General features: G+C 36.4%; 1 protein-coding gene across 5 annotated transcripts in view; it reads right to left on the minus strand.

The window, feature by feature from the left end:
* SCFD1 (sec1 family domain containing 1) overlaps positions 1-15,200 on the minus strand; it is a 111,461-nt gene that overhangs the window by 10,837 nt on the left and 85,424 nt on the right. For 3 of the 5 annotated variants that reach the window (XM_081548053.1, XM_081548051.1, XM_081548052.1), the window contains 2 exons: positions 4,573-4,626; positions 1,344-1,396 (listed from right to left, as the gene is read on the minus strand). In XM_081548053.1, coding sequence (XP_081404179.1) covers positions 1,344-1,396; positions 4,573-4,626 — 107 coding nt within the window. Of the gene's footprint in view, positions 1-477; positions 526-1,343; positions 1,397-4,572; positions 4,627-15,200 lie in introns of all 5 variants that reach the window. The other 2 variants (XM_081548049.1, XM_081548050.1) reach the window with 1 other exon arrangement.

Raw genomic sequence — 15,200 nt, forward strand, 5'->3', positions numbered from 1 at the left:
CTGAGAGCAGACATGAGGAGAGGTGAAATTGAAAAGAGCACTGCATCACCAGTTATTAAAAACCAAGATCTAACTGTGATGAGACAGCTCAGGAGAAAGCTGAGTCTATGAAAAATGAAACTCTGTGTTTCTCTGTCTTATCAACATTCCTAATATTCCTTCTCATTATCATGAATAAACTATATATAGGGAAGATTGAAAGAATTTCTCAGAAGTTTCTAAGAAGCAAAATGTATCTACTGATACAAATATAAGGAAGGAAAAAATTATAAGCTTAAGAACAAACGTGTCATAAACGTACCATTTAAAAGTGTACAATCAGTAGTTTTTAGTATATTTACAGAGCTGTACAACCATTACCACTGTCTAATTTTAGAACATTTTAATCATGCATCAAAGAAGCCCCATACCCCCCGTTAATGTCACTCCTCATCCTCTTCCTTCTATAATTTATTCTTTTGTCAAATTCTTTCTTACCAGCTGCAGCTGCTATCAGCAGCTTCTTTTGCAACTCTGGTATTATTTCTGTTAAGTTCAGAAAAGAGAATAACCTTTTAGGTTTCCAAAATAATCTAATAATCAATTTTTTAGTGACTAGATTATCCAATCTGACTACCTACAAAGATTTGAAAGCTTGGGATAAATCAAAGTTCGAAAGATCCCAAACATAAGGTATAGGCAATAAAGAAGCTTCACCCAAGTTTTGGTGCTAAAGACCATCCCTCCAAGAAGGTTTTTTTCTCTGCTAATTTTATCTTCTTTCTGTATTTTATACACTATTATCATACCACCAGAATTAAATTTTGAAAAATATATCCATAATAAAGTTAATATCTTAACAAACCATGTTTGTCACAAAATACAGAAATTATTTGCAGAATGTTTCACTGCCAAAAAGAAGGATTCACAGCAATGGTCCCCAGGGGCACAGACTGTATGGACGAGTTAAATAAAAAAACAACAATTGGTATCTAACATAAAGCCCTCATCTTTTTCATTTGGTCCAAAATAATTATTCATTTAAAAGCACACAAATTATCCAAACTCTCCTTTTCTACACATAGATTGTAATACCCTCATCATTTCATTAAAAACAACAAGCATCTAATGTACTTTTTTTCTGTATATATACTTGGAAGGAAAAGTATCAAAGTGTTAAGTATAATTACCAGTGATTACCTCTGGGTAAAGAGATTCTACATATTGTTTACTTATCAGTTTTCTATACAGTTTGAATTTTTAATAATAAGCAATTACTGATTTATAACAAAAAAAATCAGTAAAAGTTAGTTCCATTCTTGGTGGGAATGAAGAAACATACAAATTATACAAGAGCTGCTTACCTGTCATTGCCCCGTAGCATTTTGGGATCAAAGTACCTATAGTCATCAGTTTCCTATTAAAAAAAATAGACAACTTTACCATGACTATGGAATTTCTCTTTAGAAAGTTCAAGTTTTGCTTAGAGTATTTTAAGATTACTTGATGAATCTACTAATGAATATTAAGTTGGTAAACAGCCACCATCAACATTTAGTGAGCACTTACTATGCGTTAAACATCATTCTAAGTGTCTCAGATGAAATTACATAGTCCCGTATCATCTTTGAGGTGGTTGTTACTATCCATGTTTTTCAGATGGGTAACCTGGGATACAGAGAGGTTATCTAACTTTCCTGAAGTCTTATGACAAGTAAGTGTGGAAACTCCAGATCTGAACCCAGGCAGTCTAGTTTCAATGTCCCAGCGCTTAACCACTATGCAATGCTGCTTCTCAAATGTATACCTGTTTTTACACAGAAAACAAACTATGGTTATTACCAAGGGGGAGTGGGGGCAGATAAATAAGGAGCTTAGGATTAACATATACACACTACTATAAACAAATTAACCAACAAGAAACTATTGTATAGCACAAGGAACTATACTTAATAATTGAGAGAAATAAATATACCTGTTTTATAAGCTAATGCACTTATGTATTTTTGCTTTTAGAATTTTATTACATTATTACTATATGTCCATGATTTTATTGAATGTGCAGAATACCTAATACAGGTTCAAATCTTTTATAATTGAAATCTCTGGAGTTAGATATATTTTGGAATTCTGAATTTAAAAAACTGTAGATAATATCATGCATAACAACTGTATATAATGTAGTATTCCCAATGGGCAGCACCCCATCATCTAATGTTTCTGCAGCTAAACAAATGACTATTAATATAAAGTACGATAAACCCAAAATATAAAGAACCTCAATATGAGTTAAGGTTAGGTTTTGCCACCAAATGAGTTATACAAAATCTTTTAGTTTTCACATTTTGGATTTCAGAAGTTGAGGATAAGGGTTTGCTGGCCTCTATACTACATTATCAACTAGCTTCTGGATATTAAAGATAATATCTTGATATTAAAGATTTAGAAAGTACTGCTTTACTGCATATAATGGCATCACTTCCTAATCTCTATCTCCTTCTCCCTCCAAAGCACAAACACCCAAAGGAACGCATTCTTTTCTGCAATGTTTTCTGATTCTTTTCTGGATGAGCCTACCCAAAGGTGATCAATGACCAACTATGCACTGTTGTCATTGTCTAGTCCTGCACTTAATGATGGCCAGTGCTAATCAATCACAGAACTCTCCGTGAACCAAAAGTGAAAGTGAAGTCGCTCAGTTGTGTCTGACTCTTCGCGACTCCATGGACTGTAGACTACCAGGCTCCTCTGTCCATGGAATTTACCAGGCAAAAGTACTGGAGTGGGCTGCCATTTCCTTCTCCAGGGGATCTTCCCGACCCAGGGATTGAACCCGGGTCTCCTGCATTTGCAGGCAAACGCATTACCATCATGAGCCACCAGGGAAGTCCAAACCCCAATGCAGTGCCATAATCCTTCAACACTTTGCTCCAGGAAACCACTACTACCCAGATGTACAAGGGTAGATGAAACCTATCTGATATCTTGCCTAACCCCTTTCATTTTATTCAATCAAGACAAGTCAAAGACCACTTAGTAAAATATAAGTGATAAGAATGCACCTTGAATTAGGTTACAGCATTTTTAAAGCCTTTGAGATACAATATATTCAAGATTATTAGTCAGGTCTAACTTTGTACACATTGTTAATCTCTTCAATGCCTCCAAATCAATTTGTCAATACGGGAACAAGACAGGGATAAGAGAGAGTGCAGGCATCTGTCCCACTTAACAGATGGGTGAAAAAATGCTTTTAAAGTAGAAAAATTTTACTTTTTCTAATTAATTAAAAAATATCTGCCTGTGGTAATGTGCCTTCCGTTATAAAGTCAAAGTAGCTAGAACTGATACATGAATTTATAGAACTTGGAGACACATCTGAATAAGACCCATAATTTAGCCATCCATATGGCAGAAATGTGGACTTGGCATCTAAATTTCTGCATTTATTTATATCTTTAATCTTTATAATTGTTTGGGATAACATCTTCCAGAAACCTACTGCCTATTATTTAGTAGTATTCTCTAAAGACAATCACAAATGCATTAATCATAAAGGCATAAATGCATACTTCGCTAAGGCTTTTCAAGAAGCATTCCTTCATATATTCTGTATTCTTCATTTATTCATATCCTTCATATATTCTAGGAGGCAGTAATAACAAAGTCTATTATTACTACATTGTCTTCTATGTTCTCTGTATTGATTCTAGAAAAATCCACTCCTTTTTAGCTTATCATTACAGACAGTTTTTTCTTTCCTTTCATAATTGCAACTGCCCTTTACTGGGCTTTTTTTCTATAACACTGTACCTTTGTTTTCACATGGACAGATTTTAAAATTTGTTTTTGTTGTTTTCTTTAATGTTATTATACTCATGATTTAACAAATATGAAATAATGACATATTTATCTGAAGATTCTGTTCTTACTCTGTTTCTCAGCCTGGTATCCTAAGTCTTAATGCCAAGTCTACAGTGACCTGGATCAACCCAAACCAGGGTTCTGATCTATTCCAACCACTCTTTCCAGTTGCCACAGTAACATGATGGGCTGCTTTATGAAACAGATTGTGATGATTTTCACATTCCTTTCTTGAATTATAAACAACTCAAAAACCCATTCTTTAAATAAATGTTAACAATATTTACTCATTTATCTCTTCATCAAACAATTTACTTTTTAACCCAAAAGAATTTAGTGCCATCTGAACACATGCTCTTAAACTTTTTACTGTGTGCTCCTATCCTAATTTAATTTCATAAAATTAAACTGGTCTGGTACTTTTCATATTATACCAACTGATGCTCACTAGTTCTCTTTTATTTATAGAAACTTGATCCTTAGGATATATACAGGGTATGATCTACATTTACTTTGCATGAAAGCTGGCCAGAGGGGATGCTGCTGCTGAGAAAACAATTCCCATTATCTGTGAGAATGGCTAAAAAATGCTGTTTGAGGATGTGGACTCTGTCCTTTCCTCATGTACTCTGCTGTGATGAAGCCCACAACAAACTGAGTTTATCACCTTTGGTACAGGTTGTTTGGTATGCTCAAGAATTTACAAGTACAATGTTATATGCTACTCACAGGGTTTGACTTCATCTCCATGAGATTGTCTAAAATACGAGTAACAGGTAGATTCTGTGGAAGAAATCATTGAGTATTTTGTTAAATATCAGAAGAAATGACACACCAAAATTCTTTAGTAACAAAACAACCCAATCATTCAGTATGCCTATCTTTCAATTAAACACATTCTAAGGTTAAGTATTCTGTGAGTGGTGTCAATAGATGTAGATATCTTTGGCACTATTCAAGGTTCCAAATATAATCTTAAAAAATGTGTAGGTGTATCTATCTAGGTTTAGGACAAATATATATTTGGGCTTTTTACTTTGTTGGATATTTGCTTTTTTAATACTAGTAATTGTTTAAGTTTTTGTTTTAAGAACCTTGCCTCCATTTTTCATTTCCTTTCTGTACATTTCAGTTCAGTTCAGTTACTCAGTCGTGTCCGACTCTTTGCGACCCCATGAACCACAGCATGCCAGGCCTGCCTGTCCCATCACCAACTCCCGGAGTCCACCCAAACCCGTGTCCATTGAGTCAGTGATGCCATCCAACCATCTCATCCTCTGTCATCCCCTTCTCCTCCTGCCCTCAATCTTTCCCATCATCTGTAGATTTAAGTTTCTTTAAAAACATAGTACATAGTTCACAAAAATATTAATGTATGAGATTAAATGACCTAACAGCTTTTCACTTCTAATGTATAATCTTCGAGCAAAAAAATACTTGAGCTCTTTCATAAAAATGGGGAAATGGATGCATACACAACTTTATTGACCGTTTTAATTTTGCCTCGGATAGATGCCAAATTTTCAGTGACATACTGCATTGTCTTCTTACAGAACAAATTCCACTTTGAACATGAAATGTATAATACTGGTGTTGACAGAAGATTGCCTCTTGACACACTTACATGCATTGGGATAAGAAATTGTCTTGTTCAGCAAGAGACACAGATATATAGAACAGTATTATGGACTCCATGGGAGAGGGCGAGGGCGGGATGATATGGGAGAATGCCACTGAAGCATGTAAATTATCATATGTGAAACGAATTGCCAGTCCAGGTTCGATGCATGATACAGGGTGCTCGGGGCTGGTGCACCGGGATGACCCAGAGGGATGGGATGGGAAAGGAGGTGGGAGGGGGATTCTGAAAGGGGAAAACATGTACACCCATGGTGGATTCATGTCAATGTATGGCAAAACAAATACAATATTGTAAAGTTAAAAAATAGATACATTTTTGTGTATGGTGTTAGAAAGTGTTCTAGTTTCATTCTTTTACAAGTGGTTGACCAGTTTTCCCAGCACCACTTGTTAAAGAGATCGTCTTTTCTCCATTGTATATTCTTGCCTCCTTTGGAGCCTATTATACAGAGTGAAGTAAGCCAGAAAGAAAAACACCAATACAGTATACTAACACATATATATGGTATTTAGTCAATCGGTAAAGATAACCCTGTATGCGAGACATCAAAAGAGACACAGATAAATAAAACAGTATTATGGACTCTATGGGAGCGGGCGAGGGCGGCATGATATGGGAGAATGCCATTGAAGCATGGAAATTATCATATGCGAAACAAATCGCCAGTCCAGGTTCAACACATGATACAGGGTACTCGGGGCTGGTGCATTGGGATGACCCGGAGGGATGGGATGGGGAGGGAGGTGGGAGGGGGGTTCTGGAAGGGGAAAACATGTACACTCATGGTGGATTCATGTCAATGTATGGCAAAACAAATACTATATTATAAAGTTAAAAAATAGAAAATAAACTAAAAAAATAAATAAACAAATTAAAAAATAAATAAATAAAAAAGAAATTGTCTTGTTATATTTTAATCTGATCATTTTAACCATTATTTTGAATATAACAAATCGGGTACAAAAAATTTTCTAAGTGACTATTATGCCTATTCAAAGTTCATTTCTACTGGAATGGTGTTCTTTAAATCTCATTATTCACATAATTGTAGATAACACATTACTATTTCACAAGTTTTACTTTCTTTAGGTCATAAAACATTTTACTGTTACTTAAATGGACTATCACTAAGGAAAACGGTGCTTTGCCCAGACAGAAAATATGTATTTCCTTTTTCTTTCTCTAGATTTGCAAGTAAAAATCTTTTAAGATAATCCTAGGCAAGTAAAATTAAAGTTATTTCATTATACTCTTGATATTTTTGTTGGCCAGGAACTCCTTAATATAAACACAAGCACCAAATGTTCAAGCTGACTGAATGTACTTCCTGAATTCTATTTAGAATTTGAAAAAAGGTAGCTCAAAATTGTACCTTTTAAGTTTTGTTTCAAATAAACTTGAGTTTGTTCACTTAAGAATGTAAGCCTAAATCATACCCTTCTCTGAAGAGTAACAGAGTACAGATTTAAATCTTAAAAATGCTTTAAGAAAACTATAGTTACATATTTATTCTTAGTAACACCAACAAAAGATGAAGTACTCTGTAACAAAACAGGAAGAAATAATAAAAGAATTCTGGAGCAAGGCAGCATTATAAATTATAACATTTTACTAAAATTAATTTTATATCTATTTCTCTAATTTACATTTAACTCTGAACTATACTACATTATTAGGTATGTGCAATGGAGAAAAATTCACTAAAGATTTTATATAATTGGTAAAGCCACAAGAGTCTTATTACTTTTATAGTATTTGCAAAAATAACTGGAAAATTAAATATTTCATTTAGTATGAAAGTAAAAATTAAATTTTACTTTGTATTTAATAGCTCTGCTGTATCTGAAGATAAGCCTGCCAGTGAACAGGTCATCAAAAAACACTAGAAAAATTTCTCTCTAGCAGAACAGTTCAAAAGTTTAAGAGCCCAGAGACTATTCTTTATGTTTTTGTTTGGTCTTTACAACCAGGTGACACTGAAAGAGTCATCAACCACTGCCACACTATACAGTATTCACAGACTGTCACACATTAAGGAAAACTTCCAGTGTAGAGAATGATAAAAGAAATACACAGTGTCTTTAGCCTTCAGAATGGGAGAAAATAATAGCAAACGAAGCAAGGGACAAACAATTAATCTCAAAAATATACAAGCAACTCCTGCAGCTGAATTCCCGAAAAATAAACGACCCAATCAAAAAATGGGCCAAAGAACTAAACAGACACTTCTCCAAAGAAGACATACAGATGGCTAACAAACACATGAAAAGATGCTCAACATCGCTCATTATTAGAGAAATGCAAATCAAAACCACAGTGAGGTACCATTTCACGCCAGTAAGAATGGCTGCTATCCAAAAGTCTACAAGCAATAAATGCTGGAGAGGGTGTGGAGAAAAGGGAACCCTCTTACACTGTTGGTGGGAGTGCAAACTAGTACAGCCACTATGGAGAACAGTGTGGAGATTCCTTAAAAAACTGGGAATAGAACTGCCATACGACCCAGCAATCCCACTGCTGGGCATACACACCGAGGAAACCAGAACTGAAAGAGACACGTATACCCCAATGTTCATTGCAGCACTGTTTATAATAGCCAGGACATGGAAGCAACCTAGATGTCCATCAGCAGACGAATGGATAAGGAAGCTGTGGTACATATACACAATGGAATATTACTCAGCCATTAAAAAAAATACATTTGAATCGGTTCTACTGAGATGGATGAAACTGGAGCCCATTATACAGAGTGAAGTAAGCCAGAAAGAAAAACAACAATACAGTATACTAATGCATATATATGGAATTTGAAAGATGGTAACGATAACCCTATATGCGAGACAGAATAAGAGACACAGATGCATAGAACAGTCTTATGGACTCTGAGGGAGAAGGTGAGGGTGGGACGTTCTGAGAGAATAGCATTGAAACATGTATATTATCATATGTGAAACAGAACACCATTCCAGGTTTGATGCATGAGACAAATGCTCAAGGCTGGGGCAATGGGATGACCCAGAGGGATGGGATGGGGAGAGAGGAGGGAGGGAGGTTCAGGATGGGGAACACATGTAAACCCATGGCTGATTCATGTCAATGTATGGCAAGAACCACTACAATATTGTAAAGTAATTAGCCCCCAACTAAAATAAATAAATTTATTAAAAAAAAAAAAAGAAATGCACAGTGCCTGTAAAGACCTAAGAAAGAGTACTTCAGGAAACAACTTCTGTGATCTCTGTCACCAACTAATGCTCTACCTAGCCTAAATGAAGACTTGAATTGAGTTAATGATTTCAAGAATCAATCTTATATTGATGATAATTTATATACAAGATAATTACTGTTGTTGTTTAGTCATTAAGTCATGTTCAACTCTCTTGCAACCCCATGGACTGTAGCCCATCAGGTTCCCCATCCTTAAAATTCTAATTGAAATAACTGAACTGTGGCAGATGACAGAAAACAGCATAACAAAACCATACAATTTTCTTCACTCAGCAAATGGTCTGTTCACTCATCTTAAAGACATAAAACAATTGTGTACCTCAATAAAAGAGGTATAAATGAAATTTACTCATAAGCCCATTATTTAAAAAATTCCCAAGTATGTTTTTAAACCATTCAATCCTGAAGGAAATCAAACCTGAATATTCACTGGAAGGACTGATGCTGAAGCTGAAGCTGCAATTCTCTGGGCACCTGATGCGAAGAGCCAACTCATTGGAAAAGACTCTGATGCTGGGAAAGATTGAGGGCAGGAGCAGAAGGGGACGACAGAGGATAAGATGGTTGGATGGCATCACTGACCCAATGGACATAAGTTTGAGCAAACTCCAGGAGATAGTGAAGGGCAGGGAAGCCTGGCGTGCTGGAGTCCATGGGGTCACAAAGAGTCAGCACAACTTAGTAACTGAACAACAACAACAAGCATATTTTTCATTGTTTTTGGAAACTGTTTCAGAAATAGAATGAAAAATGTTATTATCTAGGTTCAGTTCAGTTCAGTTGCTCAGTCGTGTCCAATTCTTTGTGACCCCATGGACTCCAGCATACCAGCCTTCCCTGTCCATCACCAACTCCCAGAGCTTGCTCAAACTCATGTCCATCAAGTCGGTGATGCCATCCAACCATCTTATCCTCTGTTGTCCCCTTCTCCTCCTGTCTTCAATCTTTCCCAGCATCAGAGTCTTTTCAAATAAGTGTCAGTTCTTCTGATGAAGTGGTCAAAGTATTGGAGTTTCAGCTTCAGCATCAGTCATTCCAATGAATATTCAGGACTGATTTCCTTTAGTCCAATAAATATTCAGGATTGAATACCTAGGTTACTAAATTTTTATTAGTAGAAAGCCCCTCCCCCATATATATATGTATATATATTTGAGAGACAGAGTCCCAAACACCTGAATATCCTAAATTAAGATCACTATTTCTACAATGTTTAAATTCCAAATATATGAACATTAGAGAAGAAAATACAGTGAGAAATTAATTTCTAAAAATCCTAAATGCTTTATGACCATAGTCATGTTTTGTGATTTCAGTCAGCGGAAAAGTTTAAAAATCTAAATCAGAAGGGATCTAGACAGTAAATCCAATATCCCCATCTTACAGATGAGGAAAGAATAAAAAATATAAAGTGGTATATTTTTTCCAAGCCATAGCATATTAATGCAATAAAATAAACAAGATTACATGGACTGAATAAAACACATCCAATCTTCCATCATTCAGTTTCAACAATTATTAACTTATGACAAATTCTTGTTTTATTTGTATTCTCACCTACTCCCCACTTCCTAGGCTGTTTTAAAACAAGTCCCCAATATCAAATCATTTTGGCAATAATCTGTCTTCTGAGAAACCTGTCTGCAGGTCAAGAAGCAATAGTGAGAACCAGATATGGAACAATGGATTCATTCAAAATTGGGAAAGGAGTTCAACGAGGCTGTACATTGTCACCCTGCTTATTTAACTTACATGCAGAGTACATCATGTGAAATGCTGAGCTGGATGAATCACAAGCTGGATTCAAGACTGCCAGGAGAAACATCAACCACCTCAGATATACAGATGATACCACTCTAAAGGCAGAAAGTGAAGAGGAACTAAAGAGTCTCTTGATGAAGGTGAAAGTGGAGTGAAAAAACTGGCTTGAACTCAACATGCAAAAACCTAAGACCATGGCATCTTATCCCATCACTTCATGGCAAACAGAAGGGGAAAAGTGGAAATGGTGACAGATTTTCTTTTCTCAGGCATATATTACTGTGGACAGTGACTGCAGCTATGAAATTAAAAGATGCTTGTTCCTAGGAAGGAAAGCTATGACAAACCTAGACAGTGTATTAAAAAGCAGAGAAAACCCTTTGCCAACAAAGGTCCATATAGTCAAAGCTATGGTTTTTCCAATAGTCATATATGGATGTGAGAGCTGGACCATAAAGAAGGCTGAACACTAAAGAACTGATGCTTCTGAATTGTGTTGCTGGAGAAGACTCTCGAGAATCCCTTAGGCTGCAAGGAGATCAAACCAGTCAATCCAAAAGGAAACCAAGCCCGAATATTCACTGGAAGCTCTGATTCTGAAGTGCCAACAGTTTGGCCACCTGATGAGAAGATCCGACTCACTGGTAAAGACTCTGATATTGGGAAAGACTGAAGGCAAAAGGAGTAGGGCGCAGCAGATGGCTGGATGGCATCACCCAACTTAATGGACACGAGTCTGAGCAAACTCCAGGAAACAGTGAAGGACAGGGGAACCCTGTATGCTGCAGTCCATGGGGTCGAAAAAGTCAAACACAACTTTGTGACTGAACAATCACATTCCTTATATATCTCTAAAACACAACAACTCCTAAAAAAACAAAAAAAGTCCTGTAAGACTACCACTGCACCTAAAATAATCAACAGGTATTTCTTAATACAGCTCAATACGCAGTCAGTATCACTTTTCTTGTGCCATAGATTTATTTCTTATATTTTCCTGTTCAAATTATAATCTTAATAAGGGCTATATATTGCAATTAGGTGACTGCTTTTATGTCTTTTTTAATCTACTGAATTCCACTGCTTGCAATTTATCTGTTGTAAATTCATTTTTAAAAGAGGGATTATTTTAGTAAACAAGTCAAAGTGAAACAGAAGAGTTTCAAATTATGCAGTCTTACACTACAACAAACTGTGGAAAATTCTTAAAGAGATGGGAATACCAGACCACCTTACCTGCCTCCTGAGAAACTGGTAAGGAGGTTAAGAAGCAACAGTTAGAACTGGAAATGGAACAACGGACTGGTTCAAAATTGGGAAAAGGAATATGGCAAGGATGCATGTTGTCACCCTACTTATTTAACTTATATGCAGAGTTACATCATGCGAAATGCTGGGCTGGATGAAGCAAAAGCTGGAACTGAGATTGCTGGGAGAAATATCAATAACCTCAGATATGCAGAGGACAACACCCTTATGGCAGAAAGCAAAGAGGAATTAAAGAGTCTCTTGATTAAGGTGAAAGAGGAGTGAAAAAGCTGGCTTAGAATTCAACATTCAAAAAACTAAGATCGTGGCAGCCAGTCCCATCACTGCATGGTCAATAGATGAGGAAAACAATGGAACCAGTGACAGACTATTTTCTTGGGCTCCAAAATAACTACAGATGCTGAGTGCAGCCATGAAATTAAAAGACGCTTGCTCCTTGAAAGAAAAGCTACGACAAACCTAGACAGCATTAAAAGACAGCATAAAAGCAGAGACATTACTTTGCTGACAAAGGTCTGTATAGTCAAAGCTATGGTATTTCCAGTAGTCACGTATGGATGTGCGAGTTGAACCATATAGAAGGCTGAGCACTGAAGAACTGATGCTTCTGTGGTGAACTGTGGTGTTGGAGAAGACTCTTGGGAGTCCCTGGGACTGCAAAGAGATCCAACCAGTCAATCCTAAAGGAAATCAGTCCTGAATATTCATTGGAAAGACGGGTGCTGAAGCTGCAATACTTGGGCCACCTGATGCAAACAGCCAACTTACTGGAAAAGACCCTGATGCTGGGAAAAATTGAAGGCAGGAGGATAATGGGACGACAGAGGATGAGATGGTTGGATGGCATCACTGACTCAATGGACATGAGTTTGAGCAAGTTTTGGGAGGTGGTGATGGATAGGGAAGCATGGAGTGCTGCAGTCCATGCGATCACAAAGAGTCAGACATGACTGAGCCACTGAACAACAACAACACTATACTATTCATCATTACACTCTTGTACAATTGTCTTCACATAAATATATTCCAAACCTGCAAAGATCATTCCAATGGTTTTATGTGATAGCTGATACTTGTGACGCATAAAACTTACGCTCTCCGAGAAACAAAACGGTATAAAAAGCTCTTATAAGTGACCTAGAACACCGGACATGACAAAACATCCTATTATTTCTATCCATATTTTTTATAGCTTAAAAAGTTTATTCAGATAAAAAAATCCAAACCAGTATTTAGAGACGTGAGGCATAAATTAGAATTTTACAAGTGTGACACAAAGAATTCATCTCTACCAGTCGTCTTCTCTGAGGTCTCTTTTCTCAGTTCCCAACCTGCCCCAGATCTCTTAATACCTGTAGCAGTTCCTCTAAATTTTAAAACATTAGGACAGTGTAACTTTAAAAATGGCTGTTAAAATATTTCCAGAGCAAGAGACTTTTTAAAAGTACTGAATTTACAAAGATTATACACCAACACATACACACAGGTTCAGGTCTGGGAGGGATGTAGAGAAACAAGCACTGTAAATCACTGCATATTGGTACATCTTTTCTGAATGGCAATTTGGTAATATTTACTAAGGACAATTAGAAATGTTCACCCTTTTGATTCCATAATTCAATTCTAGTAATTTATCTTATGGAAGTAAATCAGAGATGAATACTTTCACCTAGAAAAACTAACATTTAAAACCTAGTTGTATACCCTTGAGTATCTTCTATTTTGTTAAAACCAAAAATATACTGAATTTACTGTTTTATAATACTTTTTTTTTTACTTCACAATTTACAATGAACTACTATCCCCCAATCAATAACCAATGTCCACTAAATCAATGACTATTTTCTTGAATTCTGAACCTAAAATGTCTTGTGAACATCTATTAAAAAAGAATAACACTGGCCTGGCTCTCTCCTAGCAGTGGTGACAGAAATGTGATGTAGAAACAGGTAACCACCAATCATTTCAAATTTTAGTTCTGTAAATGAAAAACTGCTTATATCAAAGCAGTATGTTATATGCAATGTTAAGAACAGGAAGGTTTGAGGTCACAGAGGATTATCTGTTTTTATATTTTGCAAACTTCAAAGAAAACAAATTTGTTAGCACAATAAAATATTTAAGTGAATCAGTTTACACACTTCTTACAGGCATCATTTAGGGATGTACATCATGTGACTCTAAGGTAATAAGTTCAATGAGTAAATATGGTCATTTAAAAGACTGAAGCCTGTAATTTCTCCATGCTATCAGTTATTTGTGAAAGTATCCCTTTGTTTAGAGAATTTTACTACTGGGATTTCCTTCCAACAGCAAGATATGAATTCTCATTAAAACTAAATTTAACTACACATAGTTGCACAATCCCCATCATGAATCACTGCCTTGCTGTGGCGAAGGGGCTTGCATAACTCAATGAAGCTATGAGCCGTGTCGTGTAGGGCCATCCAAGATAGATGGGTCATAGTGAAGAGTTTTGACAAAACGTGATCTACTGGAGCAGGAAATGACAAACCACTCCTGCATGCTACTTGTGAGAACAGGATGAACCGTATAAAAAGGCAAAAAGATATGACACAGAAAGATGAGCCCCCCAGTTCGGAAGGTGTCCGATATGCTACTGAGGAAGAGCAGAGGACAACTACTAATCGCTCCAGAAAGAATGAAGAGGCTGGATCAAAGCAGAAACAACACTCAGTCGTGGATGTTTCTGGTGATGAAAGTAAAATCCGATGCCGTAAAGAAAAGTACTGCATAGGAACCTGGAATGTTAGGTCCATGAATCAAGGTAAATTGGACATGGTCAAGCAGATGGTAAGGGTAAACATCAACATCTTAGGAATCAGTGAACTAAAATGGGTGGGAATGGGTGAATTTAATTCAGATAACCATTATATCTACTACTGTGGGCAAGAATGCCTTAGAAGAAATGGAGTAGCCCTCATAATCAACAAGAGAGCCCGAAATACAGTACTTGGATGCAACCTTTAAAATGACAGAATGATCTCAGTTCATTTCCAAGGCAAACCATTCAACATCACAGTAACCCAAGTCTATGCCCCAACTACCGATTTCTAAGAGGCTGAAATTGATCATTTCTATGAAGACCTAGAAGACCTCCTAGAACTAACACTAAAACAAAACAAAACAAAACAAAAAGATGTCCTATTCATCATAGGGGATTGGAATACAAAAGTAGCAAGTCAAGAGATATTTGGAGTAACAGGCAAGTTTGGCCTTGGAGTACAAAATGAAGCAGTGCAAAGGCTAACAAAATTCTGCCAAGAGAGAATGCACTGGTGATAGCAAACACTCTTTTTCAACAACACAAGAGACGACTTTCCATATGCAACACAAGAGACGACTTTACATATGTACATCATCAAATGGTCAATACCGAAATCAGACTGATTACGTTCTTTGTAGCCAAAGATGGAGAAGCTCTCTACAGTCAGCA

This window comes from Giraffa tippelskirchi, chromosome 12, assembly GCF_054371585.1.
Source record: "Giraffa tippelskirchi isolate mGirTip1 chromosome 12, T2T-mGirTip1v1.2.pri, whole genome shotgun sequence".
Lineage (NCBI taxonomy): Eukaryota > Metazoa > Chordata > Mammalia > Artiodactyla > Giraffidae > Giraffa > Giraffa tippelskirchi.